Consider the following 17,849-nt stretch of genomic DNA (forward strand, 5'->3'; position numbering starts at 1 on the left):
ACAAAGGTTCTAGGTCACGCAATGGTTTAGGTCAGCTAAAGGGGGTTCTAGGTCGAGCAATGGTTTAGGTCAGCTAAAGGGGGTTCTAGGTCACCCAATGGTTTAGCCCAGCCCAGGCCTGTTAGAGAGGTTCTAGGTCACCCAATGGTTTGTGGTTCTAGGTCACACAATGGTTTAGACCAGCCCAGGCCTGTGAGGAGAGGGTTCTATGTTAGACAAAGGTTCTAGGTTAGACAAAGGTTCTAGGTCACACAATGGTTCAGGTCTGCCAAAGGTTCTAGGTCATGCAATGGTTTAGGTCAGCTAAAGGGGGTTCTAGGTCACCCAATGGCTTAGCCCAGCCCAGGCCTGTGAGGAGAGGGTTCTAGGTTAGACAAAGGTTCTAGGTCACCCAATGGTTTAGGTCAGCTAAAGGGGGTTCTAGGTCATGCAATGGTTTAGGTCAACTAAAGGGGGTTCTAGGTCACCCAATGGTTTAGCCCAGCCCAGGCCTGTTAGGAGAGGGTTCTAGGTTAGACAAAGGTTCTAGGTTAGACAAAGGTTCTAGGTCACGCAATGGTTTAGGTCAACTAAAGGTTTTAGGTCACGCAATGGTTTAGCCCAGCCCAGGCCTGTTAGGAGAGGTTCTAAGTCACCCAATGGTTTGTGGTTCTAGGTTACACAATGGTTTAGCCCAGCCCAGGCCTGTGAGGAGAGGGTTCTAGGTCACCCAATGGTTTAGCCCAGCCCAGGCCTGTTAGGAGAGGGTTCTAGGTTAGACAAAGGTTCTAGGTTAGACAAAGGTTCTAGGTTAGACAAAGGTTCTAGGTTAGACAAAGGTTTTAGGTTAGACAAAGGTTCTAGGTTAGACAAAGGTTCTAAGTCACGCAATGGTTTAGGTCACCTAAAGGTTCTAGGTCACGCAATGGTTTAGCCCAGCCCAGGCCTGTGAGGAGAGGGTTCTAGGTTAGACAAGGGTTCTAGGTTAGACAAAGGATCTAGGTTAGACAAAGGATCTAGGTTAGACAAAGGTTTAGGTCATCCAATGGTTTAGGTCAGCTAAAGGGGGTTCTAGGTCACGCAATGGTTTAGGTCAACTAAAGGGGGTTCTAGGTCACCCAATGGCTTAGCCCAGCCCAGGCCTGTCAGGAGAGGTTCTAGGTAACCCAATGCTTTAGGTCAGCTAAAAAGTGGGTTCTAGGTCATCTCACCACGTTCTAGGTCACCCAATCCTCACTTAATACCCTGTTCCAGGTCACTCAACCCCCCTCACCTGTAAACCTCTCACGTTCTAGGTCACTCAATATCACCCACCCTCCTCACCCCACGTTCTAGATCACCCCACCACGTTCTAGGTCACCCTACCACGTTCTAGGTCACCCGACCTACCTGCCAACAGCCCCACGCTGAGGTAGAGATGGAACAAGGACGTAGCGAAGGCCCCCAATAGGAAACCCAGCCCCGACACGAAACCCCCAACCATGACCACGGGTCTGGCCCCATAGCGGGTACTCAGAGCACTGCCCAAAGGGCCTGAAATATGGGGGGGGGGGAGTCGTGTCTGCCCCACAACCTCCCCCCATTGACCCCTATGTCCCCCCAATGCCCCCCCACTGGCCCCATAGACCTCTATGCCCCCCCATTGCCCCCCCATTGCCCCTATTACACCCCATTGGCCCCATTGACCCCAATACCCCCCCAATGTCCCCCCATAGACCCCAATGTCCCCCCATAGACCCCCCCATTGCCCCCATTGCCCCCCCATAGACCCCTATGTCCCCCCATAGACCCCAATGCCCCCCCATTGACCCCAATATCCCCCCATTGACCCCAATATCCCCCCATAGACCCCTATGTCCCCCCATTGGCCCCAGTGTCCACCCATTGGCCCCACAACCTCCCCCCATTGACCCCAATGGCCCCCCATTGACCCCATTGGCCCCCCATTGGCCCCAATGCCCCCCCAGTGCCTCCCCATTGACCCCTATGTCCCCCCATAGACCCCAATGCCCCCCCATTGCCCCTATTACACCCCATTGACCCCATTGCCCCCCCATAGACCCCCCCCATTGGCCCTATTGACCCCAATATCCCCCCATAGACCCCTATGCCCCCCCATAGACCCCTATGTCCCCCATTGCCCCCCCATTGGCCCCCCATTGCCCCCCCCATTCCCCCCCATTGGCCCCATTGCCTCCCCATTGACCCTATTGCCTCCCCATTGACCCCAATATCCCCCCATTGCCCCCCATTGACCCCAATGCCCCCCTATAGACCCCATTGGCCCCATAGACCCCATTACCCTCCCATTGACCCCCATATCCCCCCATTGCCCCCCATTGCCCCTATTACACCCCATTGACCCCATTGCCCCCCCATAGACCCCCCCCCATTGCCCCCATTGGCCCCATTGGCCCCCCATTGACCCCAATACCCCCCCATTGACCCCAATACACCCCCATTGACCCCAATCCCCCCCCCATAGACCCCATTGCCCCCCATTGACCCAAATGCCCCCCTATAGACCCTATTACCCCCCATTGACCCCATAGAACCCCCATAGACCCCAATACCCCCCCATAGACCCCATTACCCCCCCATTGCCCCCCATTGCCCCCCATTGACCCCATAGACCCCATAGACCCCCCATTAACCGCCCCCATTGACCCTATTACCCCCCATTGACCCCATAGACCCCATAGACCCCCCCATAGCCCCCCATAGACCCCAATACCCCCCCCATAGACCCCATAGACCCCATAGACCCCATAGACCCTCCATAGACCCCATAGACCCCCCCATAGACCCTATTACCCCCCATAGACCCCATAGACCCCCCCATAGCCCCCCATAGACTCCAATACCCCCCCCATAGACCCCATAGACCCCCCCATAGACCCCATAGCCCCCCATAGACCCCAATACCCCCCCCATAGACCCCATAGACCCCATAGACCCCCATAGACCCCAATACCCCCCCATAGACCCCATAGACCCCATAGACCCCATAGACCCCATAGACCCCCATAGACCCCACTCACCCCCCAGCTGCAACGACGCGATGGCCACGGATCCCACCCAGGCCAAGGCTCCGGCCTGTGCCCCATAGGATCCCCCCATAGACCCCAATAAAAACCCCAATGATCTCAGCCCCCCAAATACCAGCCCGGCCTGAAGGAAAGCCCCCCCTACAACAGCCCACCCCCAACGGGGGGGGGGGGAGACCCCCATTATATGGGGTCTATGGGGGTCTATGGGGTCAATGAGGTGGGGGGCTGTGGGGTCTATGGGGGGCTATGGGGGGGCTATGGGGTCTATGGGGGTCTATGGGTTCTATGGGGGGCTATGGGGTGTATGGGGGGCAATGGGGGTCTATGGGGGGCTATGGGGGGGCTATGGGGTCTATGGGGTCAATGGGGTGGGGGGTGGGGGTCTGTGGGGTCTATGGGGTCTATGGGGGGTCTATGGGGGTCTATGGGGGGGCTATGGGGGACTATGGGGGTCTATGGGGGGTCTATGGGGGGGCTATGGGGTGTATGGGGGGCAATGGGGCTCTATGGGGGGTTATGGGGTCTATGGGGGGCTATGGGGGTCTATGGGGGGGATATTGGGGTCTATGGGGGTCTATGGGGGTCTATGGGGGGATATGGGGGGTCTATGGGAGTCTATGGGGGGGATATTGGGGTCTATGGGGGTCTATGGGGGGGCTGTGGGGTCTATGGGGGGCTATGGGGGACTATGGGGGTCTATGGGGGTCTATGGGTGGGCTATGGGGGACTATGGGGGTCTATGGGGGGTAATGGGGGTCTATGGGGGGTCTATGGGGGTCTATGGGGGGGTATGGGGGACTATGGGGGGTCTATGGGGTCAATGGGGGATATGGGGTGTATGGGGGTCTGTGGGGGGCTATGGGAGGCTATGGGGTCTATGGGGTCAATGGGGTCAATGGGGTGGGGGGGGATATGGGGGGCAATAGGGTCTATGGGGGTCTATGGGGGGATAATTGGGGTCTATGGGGGGGTTATGGGGGTCTATGGGGGTCTGTGGGGGGTCTATGGGGGTCAATGGGGGGTCTATAGGGGTCTATAGGGGTCTATGGGGGGGCTATGGGAGTATATGGGGGGGTTATGGGGGTCTATGGGGGTTCTATGGGGGTCTATGAGGGGGATATGGGGGTCTATGGGGGTCTATGGGGGTATATGGGGGTCTATGGGGGGTAATGGGGGTCTATGGGGGGTCTATGGGGTCTATGGGGTCTATGGGAGGAGCTGAACCATCCGTGGGGGCAATGGGGTCAGCTGCAAAAAGGAAACGAGGTTATGGGGGGGGGGTCCCCATTTATATATATAGGGGGGGTCCCCAGTTCAATATGGGGGGGGGTCCCCAGTTAAATAATATGGGGGGGGGTCCCCAGTTCAATAAGGGGGGGGTCCCCATTTATATATATGGGGGGGGGTCCCCATTTAAATATATGGGGGGGGGGTCCCCATTTATATATATGGGTGGGGGTCCCCAGTTAAATAATATGGGGGGGGTCCCCATTGTTATATATGGGGGGGGTCCCCATTGTTATATATGGGGGGGGGGTCCCCAGTTAAATAATATGGGGGTGTCCCCATTGTTATATATGGGGGGGGGTCCCATTTATATATATGGGGGGGGTCCCCATTGTTATATATGGGGTGGGGGTCCCCATTTATATATATGGGGGGGGTCCCCAGTTCAATATATGGGGGGGTCCCCATTTATATATATGGGGGGGGTCCCCAGTTCAATATAGGGGGGGGGTCCCCAGTTAAATAATATGGGGGGGTCCCCATTTATATATATGGGGGGGGTCCCCATTTAAATAAGGGGGGGTCCCCATTTAAATATATGGGGGGGGGTCCCCAGTTAAATAATATGGGGTGGGGGTCCCCATTGTTATATATGGGGGGGGTCCCCATTTATATAAGGGGGGGGGTCCCCATTGTTATATATGGGGGGGGGGTCCCCATTGTTATATATGGGGGGGGCCCCCATTGTTATATATGGGTGGGGGTCCCCATTTATATATATGGGGCGGGTCCCCATTTATATATATAGGGGGGGGTCCCCATTGTTATATATAGGGGGGGGTCCCCATTGTTATATATGGGGGGGGTCCCCATTTATATATATAGGGGGGAGTCCCCATTGTTATATATGGGGGGGGTCCCCATTGTTATATATGGGGGGGGGTCCCCATTGTTATATATGGGGGGGGGTCCCCATTTATATATATGGGGGGGTCCCCATTGTTATATATATGGGGGGGGTCCCCATTTAAATATATGGGGGGGGTCCCCATTGTTATATATGGGGGGGATCCCCATTTAAATATATGGGGGGGGTCCCCAGTTAAATATATGGGGGGGTCCCCAGTTAAATAATATGGGGGGGGGGTCCCCATTGTTATATATGGGTGGGGGTCCCCATTGTTATATATGGGGGGGGGTCCCACCTGGTCCCCATTCACTCCTTACCTTTGTATGGGCCTCAATGTGTGGGGTGGGGGGTGGGGGGGGGGGGTTCAAAGTCTATTATGGGGTGGGGGGATCAAAGTCCATTTTAAGGGGGGGGGGGGTCGTTTCCTTGAGGCTCTTGTTAATGATTCACCCCCCCTTCTTGAAGACCCCCCCCCAAATTCAATGGGCAAAGGGCAAAGTTCTATATGGGGGGGGGATGGGGGGGGAATAAGGTTCAGGGCTCTTTTATGGGGTGGGGGTGGGGGGCTATGGGGTCTATAGGGGTCTATGGGGGTCTATGGGGGGGATATGGGGGGGATATGGGGGTCTATGGGGGTCTGTGGGGGGGAAATGTGGGTCTATGTGTGGATATGGGGGGGATATGGGGGTCTATGGGGGTCTATGGGGGGGATATGGGGCTCTATGGGGGGGATATGGGGGTCTATGGGGTCTATGGGGGGGATATGGGGCTCTATGGGGGTCTATGGGGGGGATATGGGGGTCTATGGGGGTCTATGGGGGTCTATGGGGGGATATGGGGGTCTATGGGAGGGATATGGGGTTCTATGGGGGGTCTATGGGGTCTATGGGGGGGTTATGGGGGTCTATGGGGGTCTATGGGGGGTCTATGGGGGGCTATGGGGGGCTATGGGGGGCTATGGGGGTCTATGGGGGGGTTATGGGGTCTATGGGGGGTCTATGGGGGTCTATGGGGGGGAAATGTGGGTCTATGGGGGTCTATGTGGGTCTATGTGGGTCTATGGGGGGGTTATGGGGGTCTATGGGGGGGATATGGGGTCTATGGGCGTCTATGGGGGGGCTATGGGGTCTATGGGGGGTCTATGGGGGTCTATGGGGTCTATGGGGGGTCTATGGGGGTCTATGGGGGTCTATGGGGGGGTTATGGGGGTCTATGGGGAGCCATGGGGGGGTTATGGGGGGCTATGGGGGTCTATGGGGGTCTATGGGGGGGTTATGGGGGTCTATGGGGGTCTATGGGGGTCTATGGGGGGCTATGGGGGGCTATGGGGGTCTATGGGGGGGTTATGGGGTCTATGGGGGGTCTATGGGGGTCTATGGGGGGGAAATGTGGGTCTATGGGGGTCTATGGGGGTCTATGGGGGTCTATGGGGGGGCTATGGGGGGCTATGGGGTCTATGGGGGGCTCAGTGGGGGTCTATGGGGTTCTATGGGGGGTCTATGGGGGGGCTATGTGGGTCTATGGGGGGGTTATGGGGGTCTATGGGGGTGTATGGGGGGGATATGGGGGTCTATAGGGGGTCTATGGGGGTCTATGGGGGTGTATGGGGGGGATATGGGGGTCTATAGGGGGTCTATGGGGGTCTATGGGGGTGTATGGGGGGGTTATGGGGTCTATGGGGGGTCTATGGGGGTCTATGGGGAGGATATGGGGGGGATATGGGGGGCTATGGGGGTCTATGCGGACTATGGGGGGTCTATGGGGGTCTATGGGGGGGAAATGTGAATCTATGGGGGTCTATGGGGATCTATGGGGGGATATGGGGGGCTGTGGGGGTCTATGGGGGTTTATATGGGGGCTATGGGGGTCTATGGGGTTCAATGGGGTTCTATGGGGTTCTATGGGGGTCTATGGGGGTCTATGGGGGTTCTATGGTGGTCTATGGGGGGGACATGGGGGTCTATTGGGGTCTATGGGGGAGATATGGGGGGGGCTATGGGGGGTCTATGGGGTTCTATGGGGTTCTATGGGGGTCTATGGGGTGTATGGGGGGGCTATGGGGGGCTATGGGGTCTATGAAGGCTTGGTTCTAGGTAACCCAATGGAAATCAACCACAACTGCTTTGCATAATTAGAATATATTTACATAAATCCGAGTTAATGAGGGTTGGGTTCTAGGTATCCCAATGGGGGTTGGGTTCTAGGTATCCCAATGGAGGTTGGGTTCTAGGTAACCCAATGGGGGTTGGGTTCTATGTATCCCAATGGGGGTTGGGTTCTAGGTATCCCAATGGGGGTTGAGTTCTAGGTAACGCAATGGGGGTCGGGTTCTAGGTATCCCAATGGGGGTTGGGTTCTATGTATCCCAATGGAGATTGGGTTCTAGGTAACCCAATGGAGGTTGGGTTCTAGGTATCCCAATGGGGGTCGGGTTCTAGGTATCCCAATGGGGGCTGGGTTCTAGGTATCCCAATGGGGGTCGGGTTCTATGTATCCCAATGGAGGTTGGGTTCTAGGTATCCCAATGGGGGTCGGGTTCTAGGTATCTCAATGGGGGCTGGGTTCTATGTATCTCAATGGGGGTTGGGTTCTATGTATCTCAATGGGGGTTGGGTTCTAGGTATCTCAATGGAGGTTGGGTTCTAGGTATCCCAATGGGGGTTGGGTTCTATGTATCCCAATGGAGGTTGGGTTCTAGGTATCCCAATGGGGGTCAGGTTCTAGATATCCCAATGGGGGTTGGGTTCTAGGTATCCCAATGGGGGTTGGGTTCTAGGTATCCCAATGGGGGTTGGGTTCTAGGTATCCCAATGGGGGTTGGGTTCTAGGTATCCCAATGGAGGTTGGGTTCTAGGTAACCCAATGGGGGTCGGGTTCTATGTATCCCAATGGAGGTTGGGTTCTAGGTATCCCAATGGGGGTTGGGTTCTATGTATCTCAATGGGGGTCGGGTTCTAGGTATCCCAATGGGGGTTGGGTTCTGGGTATCCCAATGGGGGTCAGGTTCTAGGTATCCCAATGGGGCTTGGGTTCTATGTATCCCAATGGGGGTTGGGTTCTATGTATCCCAATGGGGGTTGGGTTCTAGGTAACCCAATGGGGGTCGGGTTCTAGGTAACCCAATGGGGGTCGGGTTCTAGGTATCCCAATGGGGCTTGGTTTCAATGTAACTCAATGGGGGGTCGGGTTCTAGGTGTCCCAATGGGGGCTGGGTTCTAGGTATCCCAATGGGGGTTGGGTTCTAGGTATCCCAATGGGGGTCGGGTTCTAGGTAACCCAATGGGTTCAGCTCCATTCCAACGTGTAATCTCTGCCCAACTCCAATTCGAGCTGGGTGATGTCAAGGACCTTTATTTTTGGGGAGAAAAAAGAAGAAAAAGAAAAAGAAAATTAAAAATTAAGAATATAAATATCTATATATTAAAAAATAGTGATATTTTAAAGGATTAGAGCAAAAAAACCCCAACTTTTGGCCCAAAATCATCATTTTTCCACCCCAAAATTTCCCTATTTTGCTCTTTTTCCACTCAATTTTCCATCACTTTCCCCCAAAATCCCCATTTTTCCACCCAAAATTTCCCCATTTCCCAACTTTTCCACCATTTTCCCCCAAAATCCCCATTTTTCCACCCAAAATTACCCTATTTTCCCCCTTTTCCAACCAATCTTCCATCATTTTCCCCCAAAATCCCCATTTTTCCACCCAAAATTTCCGTATTTCCCCCTTTTCCCACCCAATATTTCACTTAATCTCAAAAATACCCATTTTTCCACCCAAAATTTCCCTATTTCCCCCCTTTTCCACCCAATTTTCCATCACTTTCCTCCCAAAATACCCATTTTTTCCACCCTTTTCTCCCAAAATACCCATTTTTTGACCCAAAATTTCCCTATTTTGCCCTTTTCCCACCCAATATTTCACCTCTTCTCAAAAACACTCATTTTTCCACCCAAAATTTCCCTATTTTGCCCTTTTCCATCCAATATTCCATGTATTTTCTGCCAAAATCCCCATTTTTCCACCCAAAATTACCCTATTTCCCCCCTTTTTCCTCCCTATATTTCACCCCTGCCCCACATTTCCCCACCCCACCCCACTTTACTGCCCCCCATTTCCACCCCCTATTCCCACCCCACTGCCCCATTGCTGCCCCATTTCCACCACCCTGCCCCCTTTACTGCCCCACATTTCCACCCCCACCCCCATTTCCACCCCAATCCCCATTTCTACCCCCCTGCCCCACATCCTGCCCCCCATTTCCACCCCCTACCCCCTCACTGCCCCCCATTTCCCCCCCCATTTCTACCCCCTGTCCCCATTGCGGCCCTATTTCCACCCCCCATTTCCATTTCTCCTCCCCATTTCCACCCCCTACCCCCATTTCTCCCCCCCATTCCCTCCACCCCCCATTTTTCCCCCCCATTCCCACCCCTCTGCCCCATTTCTCCCCCCCATTTCCCCCCTGCCCCACATTTCTACCCCCACCCCCATTTCCACCCCCCATTTCCCCCCTGTCCCCATTGCTGACCCCCATTTCCACCCCCTAACCCCATTTCCACCCCCTGCCCCCTTTACTGCCCCACATTCCCACCCCCACCCCCATTTCACCCCCCCATTCCACCCTCACCCCCATTTCCGCCCCCCTGCCCCATTTCCACCCCCCATTTCACCCCATTTTCACCCCCTTCCCCCTTTGCTGCCCCCCATTTCCACCACACATTTCCCCCCTGCCCCCTTTACTGCCCCACATCCTGCCCCCCATTTCCCCCCTACCCCCATTTCTCCCCCCCATTCCCACCCCCAGCCCCATTTCCACCCCCCATTCCCCCCCATTTCCACCCCCCATTTCCACCCCCCTACACCATTTCTCCCCCCCATTTCCCCCCTGCCCCACATTTCCACTCCCCTGCCCCATTTCCACCCCCCCATTTCCACCCCCTATTCCCTCTACCCCCATTTCCACCCCCTACCCCCATTTCTTCCTCCCATTTCCACACCTACCCCCAGTTCACCCCACATTTTCATCCCCCATTTCCACACCCTGCCCCATTTCCACCCCCCATTCCCTCTACCCCCCATTCCCACCCCCCATTTCCACCCCTCTGCCCCATTGCTGCCCCATTTCCACCCCATTGTCCCCATTTCCACCCCCTACCCCCATTTCTACCCCCCTGCCCCACATCCTGCCCCCCAATTCTACCCCCTGCCCCATTGCTGCCCCATTGCTGCCCCATTGCTGCCCCCCAACCTGTGTGCTGCTGTTATATGTCACGACGTGTCGCGATGGCAGCTGGGCCCCATTCTCCATCACATGGAGCTGCTGCTCCGCGTTGCTCTTCCACCCAATTTTCCATCATTTTCCCCCCAAAATCCCCATTTTTCCACCCAAAATTTCCCTATTTTCCCCCCTTTTCCACCCAATCCTCCAACACTTTCCCCCAAAATACCCATTTTTCGACCCAAATTTTCCCCATTTCCCAACTTTTCCACCATTTTCCCCCAAAATCCCCAGTTTTCGACCCAAAATTTCCCTATTTCCCCCCTTTTCCACCCAATCTTCCATCATTTTCCCCCAAAATCCCCATCTTTCCACCCAAAATTTCCCAATTTTGCTCTTTTTCCACTCTATCTTCCGTCGTTTTCCCCCAAAATACCCATTTTTCCACCCAAAATTTCCCTATTTTTCTCCTTTTCCACCCAATCCTCCATCACTTTTCCCCAAAATACCCATTTTTTCCACCCTTTTCTCCCAAAATACCCATTTTTTGACCCAAATTTCCCTATTTTGCCCTTTCCCCACTCAAAAATTCCCGTCATCTCAAAAACATTCATTTTTCCACCCAAAATTTCCCTATTTTCCCCCCTTTTTACACCCAATTTTCCACCCTTTCCCCCCAAAATCCCCATTTTTCCACCCAAAATTTCCCAATTTTGCTCTTTTTCCACTCAATCTTTCGTCGTTTTCCCCCAAAATACCCATTTTTCCACCCAAAATTTCCTTATTTTGCCCTTTTCCACCCAATATTCCATGTATTTTGCCCCCAAATCCCCATTTTTCCACCCAAAATTTCCCTATTTTCCCCCCTTTTCCACCCAATCCTCCATCACTTTCCCCCAAAATACCCATTTTTCCACCCATAATTTCCCTATTTTGCCCTTTTCCACCCAATATTCCATGTATTTTCCCCCAAAATACCCATTTTTCCACCAAAAATTTCCCTATTTTCCCCCAAAATACCCTATTTTTCCACCCCAAAACCCCATTTTTCCACCCAAAATTTCCCTATTTCCCCCCTTTTCCACCCACCTGTGTGTTGCTGTTATATGTCACGACCCCCATTCCCTCTACACCCCATTTCCACCCCCACTGCCCCATTTCACCCCCCATTTCCATTTCTGCCCCCCATTTCCAACCCCCATTCCCTCTACCCCCCATTTCCACCCCCTACCCCCATTTCCACCCCCCATTTCCCCCCATTTCCCCCCTTTCCCCCCATTTCCACCCACTATTTCCACCCTCTGCCCCACTTCAACCCCCCATTTCCACCCCCCATTCCCCCCCATTTTCACCCCCTTCCCCCTTTACTGCCCCCCATTTCCACCCCCTTGTCCCCATTTCCACCCCCCATTCCCTCACTGCCCCCCATTTCCACCCCCCATTTCCACCCCCTACCCCCTTTACTGCCCCACATTCCCACCCCCACCCCCATTTCCACCCCCCATTTTACCCCCCATTTCTACCCCCTGTCCCCATTTCTCCCCCCATTTCCACCCCCATGCCCCATTGCTGCCCCATTTCCACCCCCATTTCTACCCCCTGTCCCCAATTCTCCCCCCCATTTCCACCCCCCATTCCCCCCACCCCCCATTTCACCCCCCATTTCTAACCCTGTCCCCATTGCTGCCCCCCATTTCCACACCCCATTCATTCCATCCCCCATTTCACCCCCCATTTCTACCCCCTGTCCCATTGCTGCCCCATTTCCACCCCCCTGCCCCATTTCCACCCCCCAACCCCCATTTCTCCCCCCCATTTCCAACCCCTGCCCCATTTCTCCCCCCCATTTCCCCCCTGCCCCACATCCTGCCCCCCATTTCCCCCCTACCCCCTTTACTGCCCCCCATTTCCCCCCTGCCCCATTGCTGCCCCCCAACCTGTGTGCTGCTGTTATATGTCACGACGTGTCGCGACGGCAGCTGGGCCCCATTCTCCATCACATGGAGCTGCTGCTCCGCGTTGCTCTTCCACCCAATTTTCCATCATTTCCCCCCCAAAATACCCATTTTTCCACCCAAAATTTCCCTATTTCCCCCCTTTTCCACCCAATATTTCCCTATTTTCCCCCCAAATACCCATTTTTTCCACCCTTTCCTCCCAAATCCCCATTTTTGACCCAAAATTTCCCTATTTTCCCCCAAAATACCCTATTTTTCCACCCCAAAACCCCATTTTTCCACCCAAAATTTCCCTATTTCCCCCCTTTTCCACCCACCTGTGTGCTGCTGTTATATGTCACGACGTGTTGCGATGGCAGCTGGGCTCCGTTCTCCATCACATAGAGCTGCTGCGCCGCCTCGTTCTGCCCCAGGACACGGATGGAGCTGAATCGAAGCGTGTTGGGGTCGGAGTAACCGCGGTGCTGCACGCGGATCCACAGCGTGTTCTGAAAGCACATGGAATTACATGTTAATGTCATGTGATGTCACGTAATCCCATGTAATGTCATGTAATCCCATGTTATCCCATCACATAATGTGACATAATCCCATGTAATCCCATGTTATCCCATGTAATCCCATCACATAATGTGACATAATCCCATGTAATCCCATGTAATCCAATGTAATCCCATGTTATCCCATGTAATCCCATCACATAATGTGACATAATCCCATGCAATCCCATGTAATCCCATGTAATCCCATGTGATGTCTTGTAATGTCACATAATCCCATGTAATCCCGACACGTAATCACATGTAATCCCATGTAATCCCATGTGATGTCATGTAATGTCACGTAATCCCATGTAATCCCATGTAATCCCATGTGATGTCATGTAATGTCACGTAATCCCATGTAATCTCATGTAATCCCATGTGATGTCATGTAATGTCACATAATCCCATGTAATCCCATGTAATCCCAAGTAATCCCGTGTAATCCCATCACACAATGTCATGTAATCCCATGTGATGTCATGTAATGTCATGTAATGTCATGTAATGTCACGTAATCCCATGTAGTCCCATGTAATGTCATGTAATCCCATGTAATGTCATGTAATCCCATGTAATCCCATGTCATTCCATGTCATTTCATCCCATATCCCATCCCATCCCATAATATCCCATCCCATCCCATAATATTCCATCCCATCCCATAATATCCCATCCCATAATATCCCATAATATCCCATCCCATAATATCCCATCCCATCCCATAATATCCCATAATATCCCATCCCATAATATTCCATCCCATCCCATAATATCCCATAATATCCCATCCCATAATATTCCATCCCATCCCATCCCATAATATCCCATATCCCATATCCCATCCCATAATATCCCATAATATCCCATCCCATAATATCCCATCCCATCCCATAATATCCCATAATATCCCATAATATCCCATCCCATAATATCCCATAATATCCCATCCCATAATATCCCATCCCATAATATCCCATAACATCCCATAATATCCCATCCCATAATATCCCATCCCATAATATCCCATCCCATAATATCCCATCCCATAACATCCCATAATATCCCATAATATCCCATAATATCCCATCCCATAATATCCCATAATATCCCATAATATCCCATAATATCCCATAATATCCCATAATATCCCATCCCATAATATCCCATCCCATAACATCCCATAATATCCCATAATATCCCATAATATCCCATCCCATAATATCCCATAATATCCCATAATATCCCATAATATCCCATAATATCCCATAATATCCCATCCCATAATATCCCATCCCATAATATCCCATCCCATAATATCCCATAATATCCCATCCCATAATATCCCATAATATCCCATAATATCCCATAATATCCCATAATATCCCATAATATCCCATCCCATAATATCCCATAATATCCCATAATATCCCATAATATCCCATAATATCCCATAATATCCCATAATATCCCATAATATCCCATCCCATAATATCCCATAATATCCCATAATATCCCATAATATCCCATAATATCCCATAATATCCCATCCCATTAATACTAATTAAATATTCATTTCCTAATTAATTAACGTTAATTAATTAACACTTGTCCCCCCCCCACCCAACAAACCTGATGGGCGGTGAATGAGGTCAGCAGGTAGACTCCGTCCTCAATGGCGTCTGGTAATTAAACACACAAGGCAATTAATTAGTTAATTAGTTCATTAATTAATTAATTAATTCGTTAATTAGTTCGTTAATTAGTCCGTTAATTAATTCATTAGTTATTTCATTAATTAGTTCATTAATTATTTCGTTAATTATTTCATTAATTAGTTTGTTAATTAGTTCATTAATTAGTTCACTAATTAGTTCGTTAATTAGTTCATCAAATAGTTCACTAATTAGTTCATTAAATAGTTCGTTGATTAGTTTGTTAATTAGTTCATTAATTAGTTCATTCATTAATTAGTTCACTAATTAGTTTGTTAATTAGTTCATTAAATAGTTCGTTAATTAATTCATTAATTAGTTCATTAGTTGGTTCATTAATTAGTTCATTAATTAGTTCGTTAATTAGTTTGTTAATTAATTCATTAATTAGTTCATTGATTACTTCATTAATTAGTTCGTTAATTAGTTCATTAATTACTTCATTGATTAGTTCATTAATTAGTTCATCAAATAGTTCATTAATTAGTTCATTAAATAGTTCGTTAATTAGTTCATTAATTAGTTCATTAATTAGTTCATTAATTAGTTCATCAAATAGTTTACTAATTAGTTCATTAGTTAGTTCATTAGTTAGTTCATTAATTAGTTCATTAATTAGTTCATTTATCAGTTCATTAATTAGTTCGTTAATAAGTTCGTTAATTAGTTCATTAATTAGTTCATTAATTAGTTCATTAATTAGTTCGTTAATTAGTTCATTAATTAGTTCGTTAATTAGCTCATTAATTAGTTAATTAATTCCCTATTTCGATCTTTTCCCACCCAATATTTCACCTCATCCCAAAAACACTCAATTTTCCACCCAAACTTTCCCTATTTTGCCCTTTTTCCACCCAATATTTCACTTAATCTCAAAAATACCCATTTTTCCACCCAAAATTTCCCAATTTTGCCCTTTTTCCACCCAATATTTCACCTCATCCCAAAAACACTCATTTTTCCACCCAAAATTTCCCAATTTTGCCCTTTTCCCACCCAATATTTCACCTCATCTCAAAAATACCCATTTTTCTACCCAAACTTTCCCAATTTTGCACTTTTTCCACCCAATATGTCACCTCATCTCAAAAATACCCATTTTTCTACCCAAAATTTCCCTATTTTGCCCCTTTTCCACCCAATATTTCACTTAATCTCAAAAATACCCATTTTTCTACCCAAACTTTCCCAATTTTGCCCTTTTTCCACCCAATATTTCACTTAATCTCAAAAATACCCATTTTTCTACCCAAATTTTCCCAATTTTGCCCCCTTTCCACCCAATATTTCACCTCATCTCGAAAATACCCATTTTTCCACCCAAAATTTCCCAGTCTTGCCCTTTTTCCACCCAATATTTCACTTAATCTCAAAAATACCCATTTTTCTACCCAAATTTTCCCAATTTTGCCCCCTTTCCACCCAATATTTCACCTCATCTCGAAAATACCCATTTTTCCACCCAAAATTTCCCAGTCTTGCCCTTTTTCCACCCAATATTTCACTTAATCTCAAAAATACCCATTTTTCTACCCAAACTTTCCCAATTTCCCCCTTTTCCCACCCAATATTTCACCTCATCCCAAAAACACCCATTTTTCCACCCAATATTTCCCTATTTCGCCCTTTTTCCACCCAATATTTCACCTCATCTCAAAAATATCCATTTTCCACCCAAAATTTCCCTATTTTGCCTCTTTTCCACCCAATATTTCACCTCATCTCAAAAATACTCATTTTTCAACCCAAAATTTCCCAATTTTGCCCTTTTTTCACCCAATATTTCACTTAATCTCAAAAATACCCATTTTTCTACCCAAAATTTCCCTATTTTGCCCTTTTTCCACCCAATATTTCACCTCATCTCAAAAACACTCAATTTTCCACCCAAAATTTCCCTATTTCGACCTTTTTCCACCCAATATTTCACCTCATCTCAAAAATACCCATTTTTCCACCCAAAATTTCCCTATTTTGCCCTTTTTCCACCCAATATTTCACTTAATCTCAAAAATACCCATTTTTCCACCCAAAATTTCCCTATTTTGACCTTTTCCGACCTAATATTTCACCTCGTCTCAAAAACACCCATTTTTCCACCCAAAATTTCCCAATTTTGCCCTTTTCTCACCCAATTTTTCACCTCTTCCCAAAAACTCACAAATTTTTGTTATTTTTTACGTCAGTTTTCCCAAATTCGGGTGAATTCACCCCAAAATCTCACCGATCCTCACGCCGTCGTCCCAATAGAGCTGCCCTTCCGCCTGTTGACTCTCATTCAACGCCACCAAAAGGGAAAATGGGTTTTTCCGGCTGCCAAAAAATGACGTTTTTACACCCAAAAAAACCCCAATTTTGTGTTTCCCGAATGATCAAATATATATATTTTCACTAAAAATGATATAAATTGCCTCAAAATGATGGACGTCGCACGCGACCCCGCGTCAATTGGTTTTAATGGCACTTTAAGTGTAATTTAAAGTGGGATGGGGTGGAAATGAACCAAAAAGAGGGGAAATTAACCCAAAATTCACTTCTGTTTTACGAAAAAGGGGGGAAATTGCCCCAAAATTCGCCTTTATTTTCTGAAATATCCACTAAATTTGAGGCGTTTCTGACCTGAAAACGCATCGATATTAATGAAAATCCCATTTTAAGGTATTTAAATTGAATTAAGAGTGGGATGGGGTGGAAATGAACCAAAAAGAGGGGAAATTAACCCAAAATTCACTTCTGTTTTACCAAAAACAGGGGAAATTGACCCAAAATTTGCCCTTATTTTCTGAAATATCCACTAAATTTGAGGCGTTTCTGACCTGAAAACTCATCGATATTAATGAAAATCCCATTTTAAGGCATTTAAATTGAATTAAGAGTGGGATGGGGTGGAAATGAACCAAAAAGAGGGGAAATTGCCCCAAAATTCACTTCTGTTTTACGAAAAAGGGGGGAAATTGACCCAAAATTTGCCTTTATTTTCTGAAATATCCACTAAATTTGAGGCGTTTCTGACCTGAAAACGCATCGATATTAATTAACGTTCTGTTTTAATTGATTTTATGGTATTTATATTTAATTAAGAGTGGGATGGGGTGGAAATGAACCAAAAAGAGGAGAAATTAACCCAAAATTCACCTCTTTTTTTTCTGAAATACCCACAAAATTACAAGTTTTTCCAACACAAAAACCCGACAATTGACGCGAAAATAAGAAATTAAAAGAAAAATAATAATTTCCCAGCCTCAAAAA

General features: G+C 49.0%; 1 protein-coding gene and 1 long non-coding RNA gene across 2 annotated transcripts in view; both read right to left on the reverse strand.

The window, feature by feature from the left end:
* Positions 1–575: 575 nt before the first annotated feature.
* Positions 576–3,295, reverse strand: LOC107307883 (uncharacterized). The gene is made up of 3 exons (XR_014941502.1): positions 3,021–3,295; positions 1,369–1,512; positions 576–925 (listed from the first exon to the last, which is right to left on the reverse strand). It is a non-coding gene; the product is annotated as an uncharacterized LOC107307883 (long non-coding RNA).
* Positions 3,296–8,344: 5,049 nt separating this feature from the next.
* The window catches only part of LOC146751491 (maltase-glucoamylase-like), a 63,752-nt gene continuing 54,247 nt past the window's right edge, over positions 8,345–17,849 (reverse strand). The window contains exons 24-27 of the mRNA XM_085534534.1: positions 16,825–16,913; positions 14,518–14,567; positions 12,661–12,831; positions 8,345–8,514 (exon numbers count right to left, since the gene is read on the reverse strand). Of these exons, the coding sequence (XP_085390660.1) occupies positions 8,452–8,514; positions 12,661–12,831; positions 14,518–14,567; positions 16,825–16,913 (373 nt within the window). The 3' untranslated portion in view covers positions 8,345–8,451. The remainder of the gene's footprint in view (positions 8,515–12,660; positions 12,832–14,517; positions 14,568–16,824; positions 16,914–17,849) is intronic.

The sequence above is a fragment of the Coturnix japonica genome, unplaced genomic scaffold, assembly GCF_054131305.1.
Source record: "Coturnix japonica strain WE unplaced genomic scaffold, WE-NBRP24 Scf084, whole genome shotgun sequence".
NCBI lineage: Eukaryota > Metazoa > Chordata > Aves > Galliformes > Phasianidae > Coturnix > Coturnix japonica.